This window comes from Canis aureus, chromosome 16, assembly GCF_053574225.1.
Source record: "Canis aureus isolate CA01 chromosome 16, VMU_Caureus_v.1.0, whole genome shotgun sequence".
NCBI lineage: Eukaryota > Metazoa > Chordata > Mammalia > Carnivora > Canidae > Canis > Canis aureus.
The window spans coordinates 9,785,867-9,801,281 of NC_135626.1; the positions used below are offsets into that span (position 1 = coordinate 9,785,867).

Here is a 15,415-nt window from a genome sequence, read left to right on the forward strand (position 1 = left end):
CAGGGCCACTTCCTTTGACCTGTGGCTGCCCTCCCACACTGGGCACTGGACCAACGGGGAAGCCTCTGCCATCACATTCTCTCCGGAAAAGGAGAGCCAGCCTGTTTCTGGGAAGTTAGCAGGGAACCCACAGGCAGAGGTCCCCCTGAGCAGCACCACCCACACCCACACCCCTTAAATAACCCAGGCTTGTGGAGGTCCAACCCCTCCTGAAGCAGAAAAGCTGAGACGTATGCTCACGTTCCCTCCTCCATCTGGAAGAGCCCACAGAGGAGACAGGCCTCAGAGACCAGCTGTCCTCCTGCTGGGCGGGGGCCCCAGCACCCTGGCATGTCCTCAGGGGTCCGTGGCCACTTCCAGCAGAGGCCGAGAGGCTCGGCTGGAAGGGCCTGCCCTTCCTCCAGGGTTTTCTTAGCCATATGTGGCCCAGCTGGGAGGAACACCCGGATTGCTGGCAGGGGGCTGGAGGCTTCCCCACGCAGGAACGGCCCTGCCAGAGGGCCCTGGACTTGACCTCCACATGGCACCTGGCTCCTTAGTGGGGCTCCATCAAGGCCCTTGGGCCAGGCCAACCATGGCGGGGGCTGCGGGCAGGTGGCTGCTGTGCCCTGGCAGATCCAGATAGCGGGGGTGGGGTGGGGCCTGCAGTGAGCCATGGGCCTCACTGGCAGGGCAGCTGGCCTGCGCATCACATGGTCCTTGAGCCCCTCCCCCACCTCCCAGGGGCCCCCTTCTGCGGCCTTGGAAGGGGGGTGGGAGGCGGGGCGGGATGCCAGGAGCCACACTGGCTGGGACCCGGGACTCACTGCCCTGTCACACAGATGGGGAGCTACTCTGGCTCCTTCACACCGCTGCTGCCAGAGGAACAAAAGCAGAGCCTCAGAGCAATGCTGCGGGCGGGCGGCACTTAAACCACCTCCTGAGAGATGACACGGGAGCAGGCTCTAAAGCAAACTGCTCCCGGGCCTGGGCAGCAAGTGGCAGAGTGGGGCATTTGTTTCCTGCTCCTACCTCCATCCAGGGACAGAGCAGGGAAGCAGCCATCGGCCTGGCATCTGCCCCTCAGGACCCTCCAGGCCACCCTCTGGGCAGAGTGTACCCAGGCCCAGCAGCAGGGCCTGGGGCTCCTGGGGGACGATGGGAGTGGCCTACCAAACAGCAGATGTCCTGAGGGAAGGCCCCTGCAGGCTTCTAGGGGAATAGAATGCCACAGGGATGCCAGGTCCCCAGGGCCCTGGCACCCAGCTGACAGCTGTGCCTCACACGCAGCCTGGCCTTCCACAGCTTGAGTCAAGGGGAGTGAGGGTAGAGGGGTGTCCCCAGGCCCTGGTAAGCAGAAGCCAGCAAAATGGGCACCTTGGTGCCCCATATTCTGCTGTCCCTCTGAGTGCAGCCCAGAGCCCCAGGGACAAGGAGGAGAAGCAGCCCCAGTGTCACCTGATCAGCCTTCTCAGGGTGACAGGCCAGCAGGATGCCTGTCCCCAGATGACTGCAGGCCAGGCCCTGTTCCCTCGATGGAGAATAATGGGGTCGCCAGGGCCCATCCCACCTCCTATTTTGGGATAAATCTGAGGGGACCTGCTGGCTTTTCCCCAGGCCTGCCATCTCTCCCGGAAGGTGGCTCGTGCTTGTGCACATGGAGATGGCACCTTCACACTGATCGCCCCTTTGCTCTCCTTGGGTGCCTATAATGAGGGGCCATAAGGGGCCTCCGGACCCACAGGTGCCTCCCCTGCGGACTGGCTCCTCCTAAGGAGACCTGGTCCAGGGCCAAGGCACACGGAGAGGAAGCGCTGGATCTTGTACCAGCATGTCCTCCTGTCTCCTCTTCGGGCCACATGTGGAGACCCGCTTCCACTCGGGCAGGGCGGGGGTGGCTCCGATCATAGGGCTTCCACATGCATGAGATGGGGTCCTTACTGTATCCTGCTGAGCCACGGCCCAGAGGCCACCTTGGATACTGGTCAGCACCCTGCAGCCCTGGGCACATGAGGCCTCCCAGGGCCTACCAGACCCCAGGACTCTGTCTCTCATGAAGAGCTCTGACTTCCAGCTTTGCCAGCCTCTCTGCCCCTGGCCTCAGGGAGCTCACCTGTGAGATGGGAAGAGCAGCAGCTCTCTACAGGCCAACAGTGGGGGTCCAGAGAAGGCACACAGAACGCCCAGCTCAGCACCTAGCACATGAGGGCACCCAGGAAGCCAGAACAAAAGGTGTTGGGCACCACCTGCTGACCACAGCCCCCAGGAGCTGCTGACGGACACCTGATGGGATGGGGAGTGGGGGCCCCTGAGGGCCCCTGTGGGAGATTCCAGGAAGGCCAGTCCGTACAGAGAGGGCGGGAGTTCTAAAACTGCCCGAGCCAGCCTTGCAGCTTTCAGACTTTCTGGTGTTTTGCTCAAATGCAGGAGCCACGAAGGGAGATGGATTAGAAGGCCTGATCAGCCCTCCCGGGCTCTGGGGACAGTTTAAATGTGGCATCCTGCACGCGGGTGCAGAATGGAGAGAGCAAGGCAGAGGGTCTGGGCCGAGGAGAGAATCCAGGATTTTTCGAGTCCAAGTTCTGGTTCATCTCTCAGCCCCTAAGCTCCAACAAGTAGAAGAGAAGAAAAAGCCCTGTGGCCTGTGGACACAGACGGGACCCAGTGGGGACCCCAGGTCAGCCCCAGATGGAGGTGGGCTGTACTCGGGACCCCCGCATATTGCAGCCCACAGGGGCAGCCGTGGCTAGGGACCTGCAGGTTCCTGGTTGCCAGGGCAACCAGGGAGCTTGGTGACCCCAGAAACTAGAGTTTAGGGACAAGCCTTGGTGAGCCCCCAAAGAAGCTGTCCCCACAAACCCTCTCCACCAGCCGGAGCCCAGTTACTCATTACCATGTTAAGAGGAAGAAGGATGGATTTCTCAGGTGGGGAGGTGTGATGGGACCTCCACGCTGGCCCTGCCCACCACCTGTTCCCTTGTCCATCCAGGGTGGGCTCCTGGCTGTCAGGCCACCACAGATCAAGCCTTTGAAGGAGTGTAGCTGGTGACAGCTGAGGAGGGTGGTCCAGTCCCAAGGGGGTGCCGGGCAGGGCCAGCTGAAGGTCCAGCCCCAAGAGCCACAACCACAAGCGTCTACCACCAACCACAGTGTCCCATGTCTATGGGCACTTCCTGGGTACCAGGCTTTTTACACACTTCTCACATTTAATCCTCCAACACCTGACTTGATGAGGGAAGAGCTGGGTGGGGAGCTCACTCAGGTCAGGAGCCAGGGAGTGGCAGCCAAGGCAGTGATTTTAACCACGGCCTATGAATCTCCCACCTATGAATCTCCCGTCTAGGCCTGCCTGCTGTCTTGCTCTTCTGTGGCTGCCACATTCACGACCTCAGAGCAGAGTCCAGGGCTGAGAAGGCCTTCCTCAGGTGACACCCCTGGTTGGGCATGGTGGGTGGTTTGCTGGGGTTCTTCCTGTGGGCCTAGAGGTCAGCCATAGGACCCAGGCCTGGGAAGCACCACACCAATGGTGCGGGGCAGCAGGGCAGCAAAACCCCAAAGCCCAGGGCACGGGCACTGCCCTGGTACCTGGTCAGACAACATAATCATGACAGCCGCCACCTGCCTGGCTCTGACACTGTGCCAGACACTATGGGGACTGCCTGTCAGGCTGCTGCTCTCACTCAGGCCTCACCTGAACCCTGGGGAAGAACTGGTATCAGGCCCATTTTACAGATGAGGAAACTGAGGCTCAGGAGTGGGAGAAAGGTGTCTAACGCTGCAAGGGGCCAAGCTGGCCTATCCCTGCAGCTCTCTGCCCTCAGAGCCCCAGCTCTTGGCCCAACCAGTGTGCACAACCCCGCCCCCTGGTTCCGAATGCACAGTGCCCTCTGAGCATCTGATGGTCCCCGGAGTGCAGAGGCAACACCCACACCTGAGAGCTCCCCAAATGCAGGCCCTTGAGCCGTGTGCCCCTGCCCTGCTCACCAAGCAATCCTCTAGCTGTCATGTGCTCCCTCCCAGCTGCGGGCCGCCAGAGTCGCTTCACTAGGGCTGCGTGTCCAGGAACACTGCGTCTCTGAGCCCCGGAGGCTAGAAGCCTGAGCCCGGGACAGAGTGGCCACCGCACGGTGTCATGCCCTAGGAGCCATCTGGGCAGCTGGCTAGCAGCCCTTGGGAGCCAGTCCTGACTCCTGGGCACGGTGTCCTGAGAGCACCCCCACTGGCTTGTCAGAGGCTGCCCAGGGCCCGTGCGTAATTAGTCCAACTCCTCCTCCCGTCAGTGAAGACAGGGCCTGGAAACACAGGCCCAGCTTCCAGGTTGAGGATGGAACTGAGCCCTGCCTGGGAGCAGGCACCCAAGCCTGTGTCCTACCACCCCTGCTGCTCCTGGGAGACAGCTGGCATGCTTAAATGTCTCCTACCTAGAGAAGGAAGGAGGGCCCAGTAGGAGCCAGCCTGCCTCCCCTTCCTCTTCTCCCGGGACCCCTGGGGAGTAAAGCAAGAGGGGACCCCCAGGGTCTGTGGGAGCCCAGCAGGTGGTAGTCAGCTGCCCCCAGAACTCCACAGGCCCTGAGGCCTGCAGTGGCCTCCTCATTGATTACAGTATGCAGATAGATAAAGACCCCTCACAAGGCTAGCCTCCAGGGCCTCCAGTGTCAAAGGCAAATGAGCCCTGAAGGTTAAACTGAAGAGCTATACAAAGTGTGGAGACACCAGATGACCAAGAAGGAGGCGGGGTGGGGAGGGGCACACGATGGGACTCTCCCATTCATTTCTACCCAAAGAACAGAGAAGCCCTCATTCCATTCCATCCAGACTGTGATCAGGCCTTGAGGTCTCACACGGTGGGGGGGTCTGGGGGGGTCTGAGTCCTGTGTCTGCCACTTACTAGCTGGGTGAGTTTGTGCAATCTAGCCTCAGGGGATTCATCTGTGAAATGGGCAATCTGTAGTCCCGCCAGCAAAGAGACAAGACTGCACGCAAATTACTCAGCACAGGGCCTCCCACAAAGCACTGGCTCACATCTGCTATGTTTCTAAACCTCTGCGGTCCAGCGGTGGGCTTGCTCCTTTCTAGAAGCTCTCCCCAGTGTCCTCTGACCCTGAGGACTTTGGCCTCCCTACCCTTCACTTGACCGGGGGCTTCTGGGCTGCCCAGGCCTGGTTCTGTTCCCCTGTTCTCCTCCATGCATTTAAAACTGCCTCGTAGCGTTGCCCTATCCTTCTCTGATCCCTGCAGTGGGCTTTTGCATACAGTAGGTACCCAATAAAGAACAGCCCACATTCAAATCCTGGGGGCACCTTAGCTCTGCGTACATTAAGATCAGAGACACTTCACTTCTCTGACCTCCCATCTACTGTACTCTGCAGGGCTGGTCAAAGCCAGCTGGAGTGAGGGGCGGTGCCTGTAACCGGGAGATGCTCCCAACGGGGACCTCCTCCAGCCTGGCCAAGGCAGTGGGCTGCTCAGAGACAAGGGCACAGGCTAGGTGAATTCCAGAAAAGCACAGAACCCCTCAGGCCAAGCTGGGTCTGCAGTGACTTGGATCAAGGTGATGAGCGGACGCCCAGATGTGCAAGGACATCTGGCAGCTCAGAGAGGGAAGGACTGGGTCGAGGCGTGGTGGGGAAATGGGCACGGGGGCGAGGGGCAGCCAGAAACTGTCTGGTGGTTTCCAGACAGGACAAGGACCACGAGCTGGGCCGCTTGAGCTCTGGCATGCTACAGAGACCAGGAAATCAGCTCCAGGATGGGGGGGGGGGGGGTGTTGGCAGGAGGGACAGGGACTTCCCCAGCCCCCCTCCCTTCAGCCCATGGTAAATGGTCATTGTGTTTGGTTTCCGGCAGTGGCCTCCTCTCCTGCCAGGACCCTGGTTTTCCTGCCCCCAGCCAGAAGCTTCCCTTTGATTTCTAAACAGCAGCGGCTGTGGCCTGGATCTCAGTGCTGAGGCCGGGAGAGGGAGGGAGCTGGGAAGAGGGAGGGGTGGAGGGGAGGGGGAGGTGCGGGGAAGGCAGACCCCAGGGCTGGGGTAGGGCTCCTTTCCTCTGGGATGCAGATGGACTGAGAGGGAGGAAGAGACGAAGCAAAGGCCTGCCCCACCCAGGCCAGGAACCTGCCCGGCCCCTGTGAGCACGCAGGCCAGACCCTCCCAGCACACAAAGCCCAAGCCGCTGCCAGACATAATGAAAGTCAGATGAGTACTGGGCTGGTGTCAGGCCTCCCACCCCCATCCTCCCTGGGGGTCGCTCCAGCCGCCAAAGACTGGAGCTGTGGGTGGATGAGGGTTGGAGAGCTCGCCTGGCCCCACTGCCAGCCAAGCTCAGGGGGAGTTTCCCTCCCAGGCCCACAGTTCCCCCACCAAGAGCTACCCCCACCCCTCATCTCCACCCCCACCCCCCCACCGCCCTCCCTCCCATGCAGGGCATGGAGACAGGCTTTGGCAAATGCGCATCTAGGCCCTGTCTAGGCAGTGGGGACACACAGGGGCCGGAGATCCAGGCTGAAACTCTTGAGCGATACAAGGCTGCTGTGACCTAAAGTGATGGAAAGGAGGGGACATGGGGCGGGTGGGCCTAACCCGCAGGTGGCTCAAACTTCACCTTAAGGTTCTGGCTTGGCCTAGATGTGCCCTGGGGCCCTGGACCCAGAGAAGGCATCTGTCCAGGTCCCATGCCCAGGCAGGACGTGGCGAGGGGGCCCACCCAGGGATTCCATCACCTCTGCTGAAGTCAGGTGCACAGTCAGGTGGGCGGGGGGAAGGCACCCCCCCAACCCCCTGTGACCCCGTGACCCACTGGGCCCCTCTGCCAGAGCACACCAGAAACAAGAGCCCCAGCCCTCACCTCATTGTCCCCACCCCTATTCCTGACAGGCACACCCTCCTTTTTCTGAAGCCTTCCAATGAATTCAGGTGAATTCAGGGTGTCGGCATATTTTCTAATGAGGCAGAAATGAGTCACTGGTGGGCCGGGGAGGCCCTTCTCCCGATCTCCCTGCGGGGACACCTAGCCGCACAGGTTGGATACCTGTCTGCCCTCCACCGCCCTTCTGCAGGCAGCCCCAGTACCGGATCCACGCCTGCCCCCCGGAGGTACTGTCTGGGAGGCCCCTCTGGCCCCAGCTGCCCAGGAGGCGTCTGCCCCCCTAACCACGAGCTCGCCGCCCGCCCCGTGAAGCCTGACGCCTGGTGCAGGCCCCGGTTGGGCAGCGGAGAACTGCGGCCCGGCCCGGCCCGGCTGTCCCAAGTTCGCAGGCGCCTGCAGTGACCGCCCGCGGGAACGGGTCTGCCTGGGCTGTAGGCGCGCGGAGCCGGCCCACCCGGGATCGCGGGGCCGGGCCCGGGGCAGGTGGGGGCAGGGGCGCGAGGTCCCCCCACGCGGCCCCCGGGCTCGGCGAGGAGCGCGACTCCCCTCCGCGGCCGGTCACCCACCTCCAGGCGCGGCAGGTCGGGGTCGAGCTGCGTGAAGCTGTGCAGCACCACGGGGCAGCTGTCGGGGCCGCCCACCTCCAGGCGCACGGCGTCCCACACGCTGCGGCTCCGCCGGGAGCCCGGAAACAGCGGCTCGGCGGCGCCCGCAGGCCCGGCCGCCTCGGCCCACATGCGCTGCACCATCGGCGGCTCGCGGGCGCGCGGGGGGCCGGCCGGGCCGCGGGACCCTGGGCGGCGCGGGCGCGGGCGCGGGGCCGGCCCGGCGCGCGGCGGGGGCGGCGGCGGCCCGCGCGGCTCGGCGCTCCCCGAGCTCTGCGCCCGCGGCCCGGCCCCGCGGAGGTCAGGCCGGGGGCGGGGTCAGCGGCGCGGGGGCGGGCCTCGGGGCGGGGCCGCAGATGCCCGGGGCGTGTGTCCGTGCGCGCGCGCGCGCCCCCGGGGCCGGCCGGCGGAGCCCGGGAGTGCACGTGCTCTGGGTGCTGCGGGGCCGCGGGGCCACGGGGCCGGCTGGGCACCCTGCGTGGGTGCAGTGTCCGCGTTGCGTGGGTGCTGACACGTGGTCGAGCCGCCCTGGTGTCAGAACTACTTCCCACGAATTCCAGTTAAGTCCTGCTCTGTGGCCTCCTACAGATTGCTTAACCTGAGCCCCGTTTCCTGCGTGCGCCTGTGCCTGTGCAAGCCCTCAGTGTCCTGTGTGTGCGTGGTGTGCGGGACAAGCCCCACCCTGGCTTTGTCTGCACTGTTACCCTTCAGCCCCACAGCTCTGCAGTGAGGACGCAGAGCAGAAAGGAGGTGGGGGGGGTGGGGGTCCAACACAAGAGTGGTCACCGGGGGTGAGGCCTTAGGGACACTCAAGAAAGGGGTCAAGGGGGACAGCTGCCTGTCTGAGCACCCATCACTGGCCTGGTCAGCTGCAGCCACTGGTGGCTTGAGGGCTCAAGATCTCAGGGCAGCAGTCAGGTGGGGAGCCAGGCTACAGGGCGAGGGAGCCTCAACTGCTCTCTCTAGAAGTCTGTGAGGTAGAGGGAGGCTGGAGGTTAACAGCAGGGTCGAGAGCTCACTTATTGAGGCACAGATGAACGGGACAGTCCTGCACACCTAGCCCACTGCTGGGGCCTGGCTGGCCTTAGCCCTCATAGAGCCCTGCCATTGCTGTTAGCAGCCCTAACAACACTACCAGCACCCCCAGAACCAGCATCTCACCATGGGGCCTCAGTTTCTCAGGAGAACCACAGCGGTGCAGGGCATGCTCTGCTCTGAGAAGAAAGCCAGGCTGTCGAATATTCTTTCAGAGCAGACGTTGCACACATGCATTCAACCAGAGGAGGCTACTTTGCCAAAGGGATGGTGGTTATTTCTGAATAGTATTACACATTTTTTTCTCTTCCGAGTTTTCTAATTTTTTCTACAATATTTTAATAATCACGCACATGTAATAAATACGGTTTGCTTTTCTTTTTTAAAGCAAGATGAGGAGATTTAGTTTGGGGTGAAGATCCCTAGGAGGCTGTTTAGGAAGTTTCTGGGCTCTACCCTGAGGGAGGGTGAGGTGGGGAGGCACAGTTAGAAGAAGGAGAATCTCAAAGAGCAACCAAAGGGTGACCTGGCCACTGGCCACTGCCCTCTGGCTAGAAGCTCCTCTTCCCACTCCTTCTCCTGGGGCCAAACACTCAGCACCTCTGGGGAATTCGGAGTGAATCCAGCACCTGCCTGCCGGCACTTATCTCTTTGCTCTGCTCTCTTTATCTCTTTCTCCCAGGGAGGGGCCTGGGAAGCAAGCTCAAGCCCATTTTACAGCATGGAAAGGGGCCCATGCAGGCCAAGTGACTCATGAGGGCCGGAGAAATGCACCTGATGTCCCCACCTCTTCAAAATTGAAGGTCCAGGTGCTGGGGTTGAGGGGCCCAGGTAGGTTGGACAGGTGAGGAGTAGGGAATTCCAGCTCTGCCCCCCTCCCCGCCCCCCAGCACAGCTGGCTGGGCTGCCTCCCATCTTGGCACTACCTGCACATCATCATCTGCGCGGAGGGGGCAGGATGGTGGAGGCTTTACTCAACTGGTCCTTCTACTGTGTTGCACCGACTTTGGGGCTCCCCTCTGGGGTCCCGGCAAATCTGCTCATGGCTCCAGTTGCACACACACTCACCCACCACACACCTTAGTTCCCTTAGAGCGTTGGTTTAGCAGAGGACAGGCTTGGCCACCTAGATGCCTGGGTTTGAAGCCCAGCTCCACCCGTTCCTTACTGGGTGACCCCCTTCTCCCACAGGCAAATTACCTCTCCTCCAGGGAGGCTTTCTCCTGTGCAAAGGGAGCATAATTAATGCGACAGCGCAGGTAAAGTACCTCACACAGGTGCCTGGTGCCCCCACATTGGGCAGGGCAGAGACTCTGCCCCGTACCGTCTGTGATGGGGCTGTGGCGGTTCATGGGGCACCTCTGGCACCCATGACTCTCCCCTGAGCTGCCACACATCAGCCTTCATAATCCTGCCCCAAAGTTGCAGGGCAGATCCCTTACCAAGGGCAGGGGCAGCCTTAAAGAGGGGACCAGGGTAGTAGGTGCCACCTGATAGACAAACAAAATCACCCACAAAGTGTTCTGGCCAAAAACTAACCATAAACCCAACCAGGCTTCTTGCACGTAACAGTGATTTGGGGAAATTACGGGGGAATGGAGGAGTGTGCTAAACACACCATGAGGATACAATCCATAAACTCCAGACTGTAGGAATATCTATGGGACAAACCACCCGGTTTCTTCCACAAATATGTTTCAGGGGAAAATAAATGCAATAAAGGAAGAGGACAGAGTTTGAGCCTCATTGTCAATGTCCCTGAGGCTCCCAGCAGCAACGATCTCCGGACCCCAGGTCATGGCAGGGGTTGCCTGGCCAGCTGCCCCACTTTTCCATGTATCTGACCTGCCCCATGTGCAGGGCACTCCTAGCCTCCTTATAACAAAAGAGGCCGGGGGCTTCACTTTGGAGGCCATGGCAGCGGGCTGTCCCAAAACCGAGCCACAGGGCTCATGTGGGGGGCTGGAGGCAGCTTAGCGACCTTGGGTGAGTGAAGGCCAAGGTTATAACCCCTGCCCTGGGAGGGTCTGCTGGGAGAAACAGCATAAAGCACTGTAGAAAGCATGGGTTATTAGGATTGGGAACCCTCCTTTCATCCCTCATCTTGGTCACACCTCGCCCCACTCCCTAGCACTTCCAGGTCCCTAACCTTTCCCTGGGGAGTGCACCTGCCCTTCCTCAGGGCTTCTTGTGAGCCATTACAGTGCTGTGCCATAGGACCGTTTTGTAGCCAGGATGCTGCCTGTAGAGGAAGCTTACAAGACAGGCTCAGAACTGACAGCCGGGGGCTGGAAGCAGGCCACATCCAACCCACACGTGTGTTTTGTTTGGCTTGCAAAGTATTTTTAAATTTTTGAGCCAACAGTAAAAGGTCAGGTGATTTCACATAAAAATCCACATTTGTGGCTTCTCCCATAACTTCAGACAATCCGGCCACATGGGGTCTGTGTTCCCGAGTAACAGGAGGCTGGGTGGGAGCTGACCGGCAGCTGTCTCCTTTGGGCAGGGCTTGTGCTTGTGGGCTTGCCATGGACCCCACCAGGCCTTCCATCACTCCCTGACTTGGAGGGCCCCTGAGCAGCCACCTCCAGTTAAAGGGAGGGGGTACTGTGGCCAGACCTCTGGAGGCCCCTTCTCCTTCCTGCTTCCAACCCATTGGTCCCCCAGACCATGGCAGCCCGAGGGGTCTTGACCCTTCAAAGGTGCCACTACCCTCTACCCTCAGGGCAAAAGGCCAACTGCTCAGTATGACCCCGGCTTGCATCTCGGGGTCCTCTCTCACCTCGCCCAGCCAGGTACCTCGTGCCATCCCATCTTCTACCTGGCCTGAGCTTCCAACCTGCCACCCACCCCTTGCCCAGCACATGAGGGGTGATTCAGGATTCGTAAGTGCTGCTTCAGCCATCGTTCAAATCAAGACCCAGCTCTGCCTTTGCATAGGGTCCTAGGGAATGGGGTTTGGACCCAGCTGCATTGCTGGGAAGGTCTCAGAGCCAGAACTGGGCTCAAGACAATGTCCAGGCAGCCACAGGCCTGGCCCATCACCTCCTTCAAACTGGGCTTGGCCAAGGCCACAGAGGGCGCTGATGGCCTGGTGAGCAATAGCAGCTGGCTACCCAGACTCAGGTCAGGTGTAGGTGGAAGACCTTTCACCTCTCTCTGGGCAGGTGGAGGTCCCCGTCTGTCCTTTGTGGTCTATATTTAGAGCCCGGGGAGGACATGAAGAGGGTGTAGCCTGGCCAGGTTCCTGGGTCACTTCCTGATAGCAACGTCACCATTCCTGGCCTGCCTGGCTCCTGGGCTGGCCTTCTGTGGGCGAGTGAGCACACACCTTGGCAGGAGGTGATACACCTGGGCCGGGAGCGTAGGCCGAACCCCACCTCCTCTGTTGCTGAGTTCCTGGGAACCTCCAGGAGCCTCCTTCTCTTCCTCCTCCTCCTTGGGGGGGAAGGGGTTTTCCCATGGGGCAGGAGGGTGTGCTAGGAGTTGGTCAGGAGGCAGAAAATGAAGCATCCAAACTTCTAGGAGACTATCCTGGGTGGAGGGATGTGACATCATCATCACCCCTAATCTCTGATCTCACAGGGCGTTACCATCCTGGGGCAACTAGAACAAAATACATCAACGCCTGGAGCCATGGAAACAGCCCAGGACTGACATGCCAAGGGTTCTGGATCAGCCTTGAACTTGCTCTGGGGGCTTCCTTATCCTCCTCTGGAAGTGGGCGCTCACCACCCCTGACACCAACTCCCAGGGTGTTGGGGGCCACCCAGAGGAGCACAGTGATAAACGCCGTCCAACACCGTGGGGAGCGGGGGCCACTCTGACAATGGTCCCCCCACTCCTAGAGTGCTCCTTGTCCAATACCCCAGGCTGCCCGTCTACCATGTGATGCCTGGAGGTGAAGGGAGGGGAGGATAAAGAAGCAGAAGGGGACACAAATAGGTAGAAATGCAAAAGAGCCTGAAAACACAGAGCACAATGGAGAGAGGGCAGCAGGAGAGGCAAACAGAGTCGGAGGCTGGGGTCCCGTTCTTCGCAGGGCCCGGGTCCAAGGAGCACCGGGCACAGGTGGCCGAGGAAGAGGCCTATAGGTTTGGGAAGCTCTCTCTTAAGAGCTGAGGCCTAGGGCAGCCCAGGTGGCTCAGCGGTTTAACACCGCCTTCAGCCCAGGGTGTGATCCTGGTCGGGTCCCATGTCAGGCTCCCTGCTTGTAGCTTGCTTCGCTCTCTGTCTGTCTGTCTCTCTCATAAATAAATAAAATCTTAAAAAAAAAAAAAAAAAAAAAAGAGCTGGGGCCTAGGGATGCTTCTCTCTCTGCCTGTGTCTCTGGGTCTCTCATGAAATAAATAAATCTTAAAAAAAAAAAAAAAAAGATCTGGGCCTAGATTTGTGTTCAGGTCCCTGCTCTGCATCTTCCTGGCCTCAACTTCTCCACCAGGAGGATGGGGTGATACTAAGCATGCCATCGCCTGGCTCTCAGGAGAGCAGATGATAAAACAATGCACAGAAGCCCTTGGAAATTTGAGAAGCGCCATAGGAATAGGAGCTGCTAGGACAACACCTGGCTACCTGGCAGTAGCCGCCCAGGTAAGGGGCAGGTGGACAGGCCAGCCTGGGTGGGTGCACATGGCCACCACTGGTTGTGCCCCCTCCTCTCGTATCCAGACTGGGGGTGGAGATCCCCAGTGGCTTCCAGCCAGGCTCCTTCAACCAGTTCTGAGGGAGGGGAGGCGGTCAGGGCAACCACCTCCCGGGCCCGGGCAGGCCCTGGCTGTGACCCACCCGGCCTCCTGGCAGAGGCACCGGTTGCCCTGGAAACTTACCTCGGTGGCTGCCGCTGGCACAGGTGCCAGCCAAGGTGTGGGGCTTCGGAGGGTGGTGCGGCGGGTGGTGGCCCAGCGCCTGGCGGTCACCACAGAGACACAGGCAAAGAATACCCAGCCCTTCCTGACCCTGGGATCAGTGGACCCGGCTTCCCGGGCCATGGTGGCACGGGAGCCAGGCAGGGGTTGGGCTCCTACCCTCTGCCAGTCTGTCGGTCTGTCTGCCTGTCTGCCCTGTGGCGTGGAGCACCCAAGTGCCTAGGCCTGGTGTCACCCGCATGGCTGTCATACCTGCTCCCATGATGGGCAGGGCAGGAATTCCCGCTTGTGCCAGGCCATGGGCCAACCAAGGCTGTACAGATGGGTACTCTGTCCTGAGGTAGGCCTGCAGCTCCTGCTCACACTGGCTCCTCTTGGGGTGGGCCCAGTTGTCTCTTTCAATACCCCAAAGCCCCATCCCCATTCCCCCTGCCTGCAGGGAACTCATCACCCAGAGTTAGAAAGGTGATGGGTAGGGGCACGTGGGTAGCTCAGTGGTTGAGTGTCTGCCTTTGGCTCAGGTTGTGATCCTGGAGTCCTGCGATTGAGTCCCACATCAGGCTCCCTGCATGGAGCCTGCTTCTCCCTCTACCTGTGTCTCTGCCTCTCTCATAAATAAATAAATAAAATCTTAACAAAGAAAAGAAAGGTGGTGGGTACAAGTCACTGACATCAAAACAAGGCTCAGCCAGTAGGGCCACCAGGCAGGTGTGAGCCCAGCTAGGGGCTACTGGGGGAGCACAGGTGACCCACGCTTAATCCAGCTACTGCTTCATTCCCAGCACTGTGTGCTCAAGCTCCTCTGCCCTGGCACCCAGGCACAGGATCTCATTTTAAACTCCACGGACTAACTGAGGGTTGCCAACTGTTTATTCTACTAAGTAGAGTAGTATAACACCAAAAACAAACAAACAAACAAACAAACATCAAAACCATCACTCCAGAAAAGACACCACCAAAGGTAACTAGGAGGATGTAGCATCAGAAATACCGTTCATTTAGGAGTCGTTAAATGGATACATCAGCTTTAAGAAAAGCTAACAACCTTGTGCCCATTTTGCTGCAAACCACTGACGGGTCCAATACACCCATCTGACAAATGGAAAAACCAAGGCCCAAGGGGAGCAGGGACTTGCCCGAGGTCTCACAGGGAAAAGCCAGGCTTGCATCTGTCTGCAGCTCTGCGGAGCCCACAGATACTCCTTCCACCAGTGTTCAGAGCCCAGACCTCCAAACCCAGAGGTCCTAGGGCAAAGATAGAGGCCGAGTCACTTCCTTACCCTGCTGGGACCCTGGCTGGGTGGACGTCCTGTGCCTGGCTGCCAGGGGGCTGCGGGGGCTGAGAGCAAAGAGGGCGTCACAGGGGTCCTGGAGCTGGCCTGCAGGCACATCAGGTCCCACGGCTGTGGCGGGGTGGCTGGGGCCCAGCATGCCACCCTGACACAGAGCCCCACCAGCACTTGCTCTACCTCTCGGAGTTTCACATCCTCTTCCGGTGGCTTTGTGGGATGCGGGGGACCCGGATGAGCGGGCTGCTCCGAACTCAGGAGCCAAGACCTGGTTCCTGTCCCCACCCAGCCCTGCCTCCCCGTGGGACCTGCAGGTTCCTCTTCTCTCGGAGCCTCGGTTTCCTGATCTGTTATGGATGTGGGGGTGGGTGGGAGAGAGACGGAGGCTTGCAAACATGAATTCTTCCCAAGCCCTGACTTCATTGCCTCTCTTGACTAAATTCTGATCACTGGGCCCCAGAGGTCATTTCTTTTATGGAAGAAAGAATCTCTGTGGGTGCACATTGGAAATCTCTGGGATGTGGGCATCTAGGGGTGGGGGGCTGGGTGGTTCCAAGTGGAACAAGACCCCCGTGCCACCCTCGTGCCTCCAGCCAGAGACCGGCTCCTCTGCACCAAAATCCCTCCAACGGCTTCTGTCCTGCCCAAGTTGTCCCTGTTGCCTGCTGGCTGGCACCCCCCTAAGCTCGCCTCTACGCAGGCAGCCCCTACTGATTCTCCTCCGGCCACCATGGCCTCCTGCTCACGGTAATACTTAAATTAACCCTGACCTTTGAGA

At 60.0% G+C, this 15,415-nt stretch overlaps 1 protein-coding gene across 8 annotated transcripts in view; it reads right to left on the bottom strand.

Annotated features, from left to right (window-relative positions):
* The window catches only part of RALGDS (ral guanine nucleotide dissociation stimulator), a 28,801-nt gene extending 14,047 nt beyond the window's left edge, over positions 1 to 14,754 (bottom strand). For 3 of the 8 annotated variants that reach the window (XM_077851245.1, XM_077851244.1, XM_077851243.1), the window contains exon 1: positions 14,629 to 14,754. In XM_077851245.1, the coding sequence (XP_077707371.1) occupies positions 14,629 to 14,739 (111 nt within the window). In that variant the 5' untranslated portion in view covers positions 14,740 to 14,754. Of the gene's footprint in view, positions 1 to 7,409; positions 7,602 to 13,309; positions 13,507 to 14,628 lie in introns of those variants that run through there. The other 5 variants (XM_077851251.1, XM_077851247.1, XM_077851246.1 and 2 more) reach the window with 2 other exon arrangements.
* Between the last annotated feature and the right edge of the window lie 661 nt (positions 14,755 to 15,415).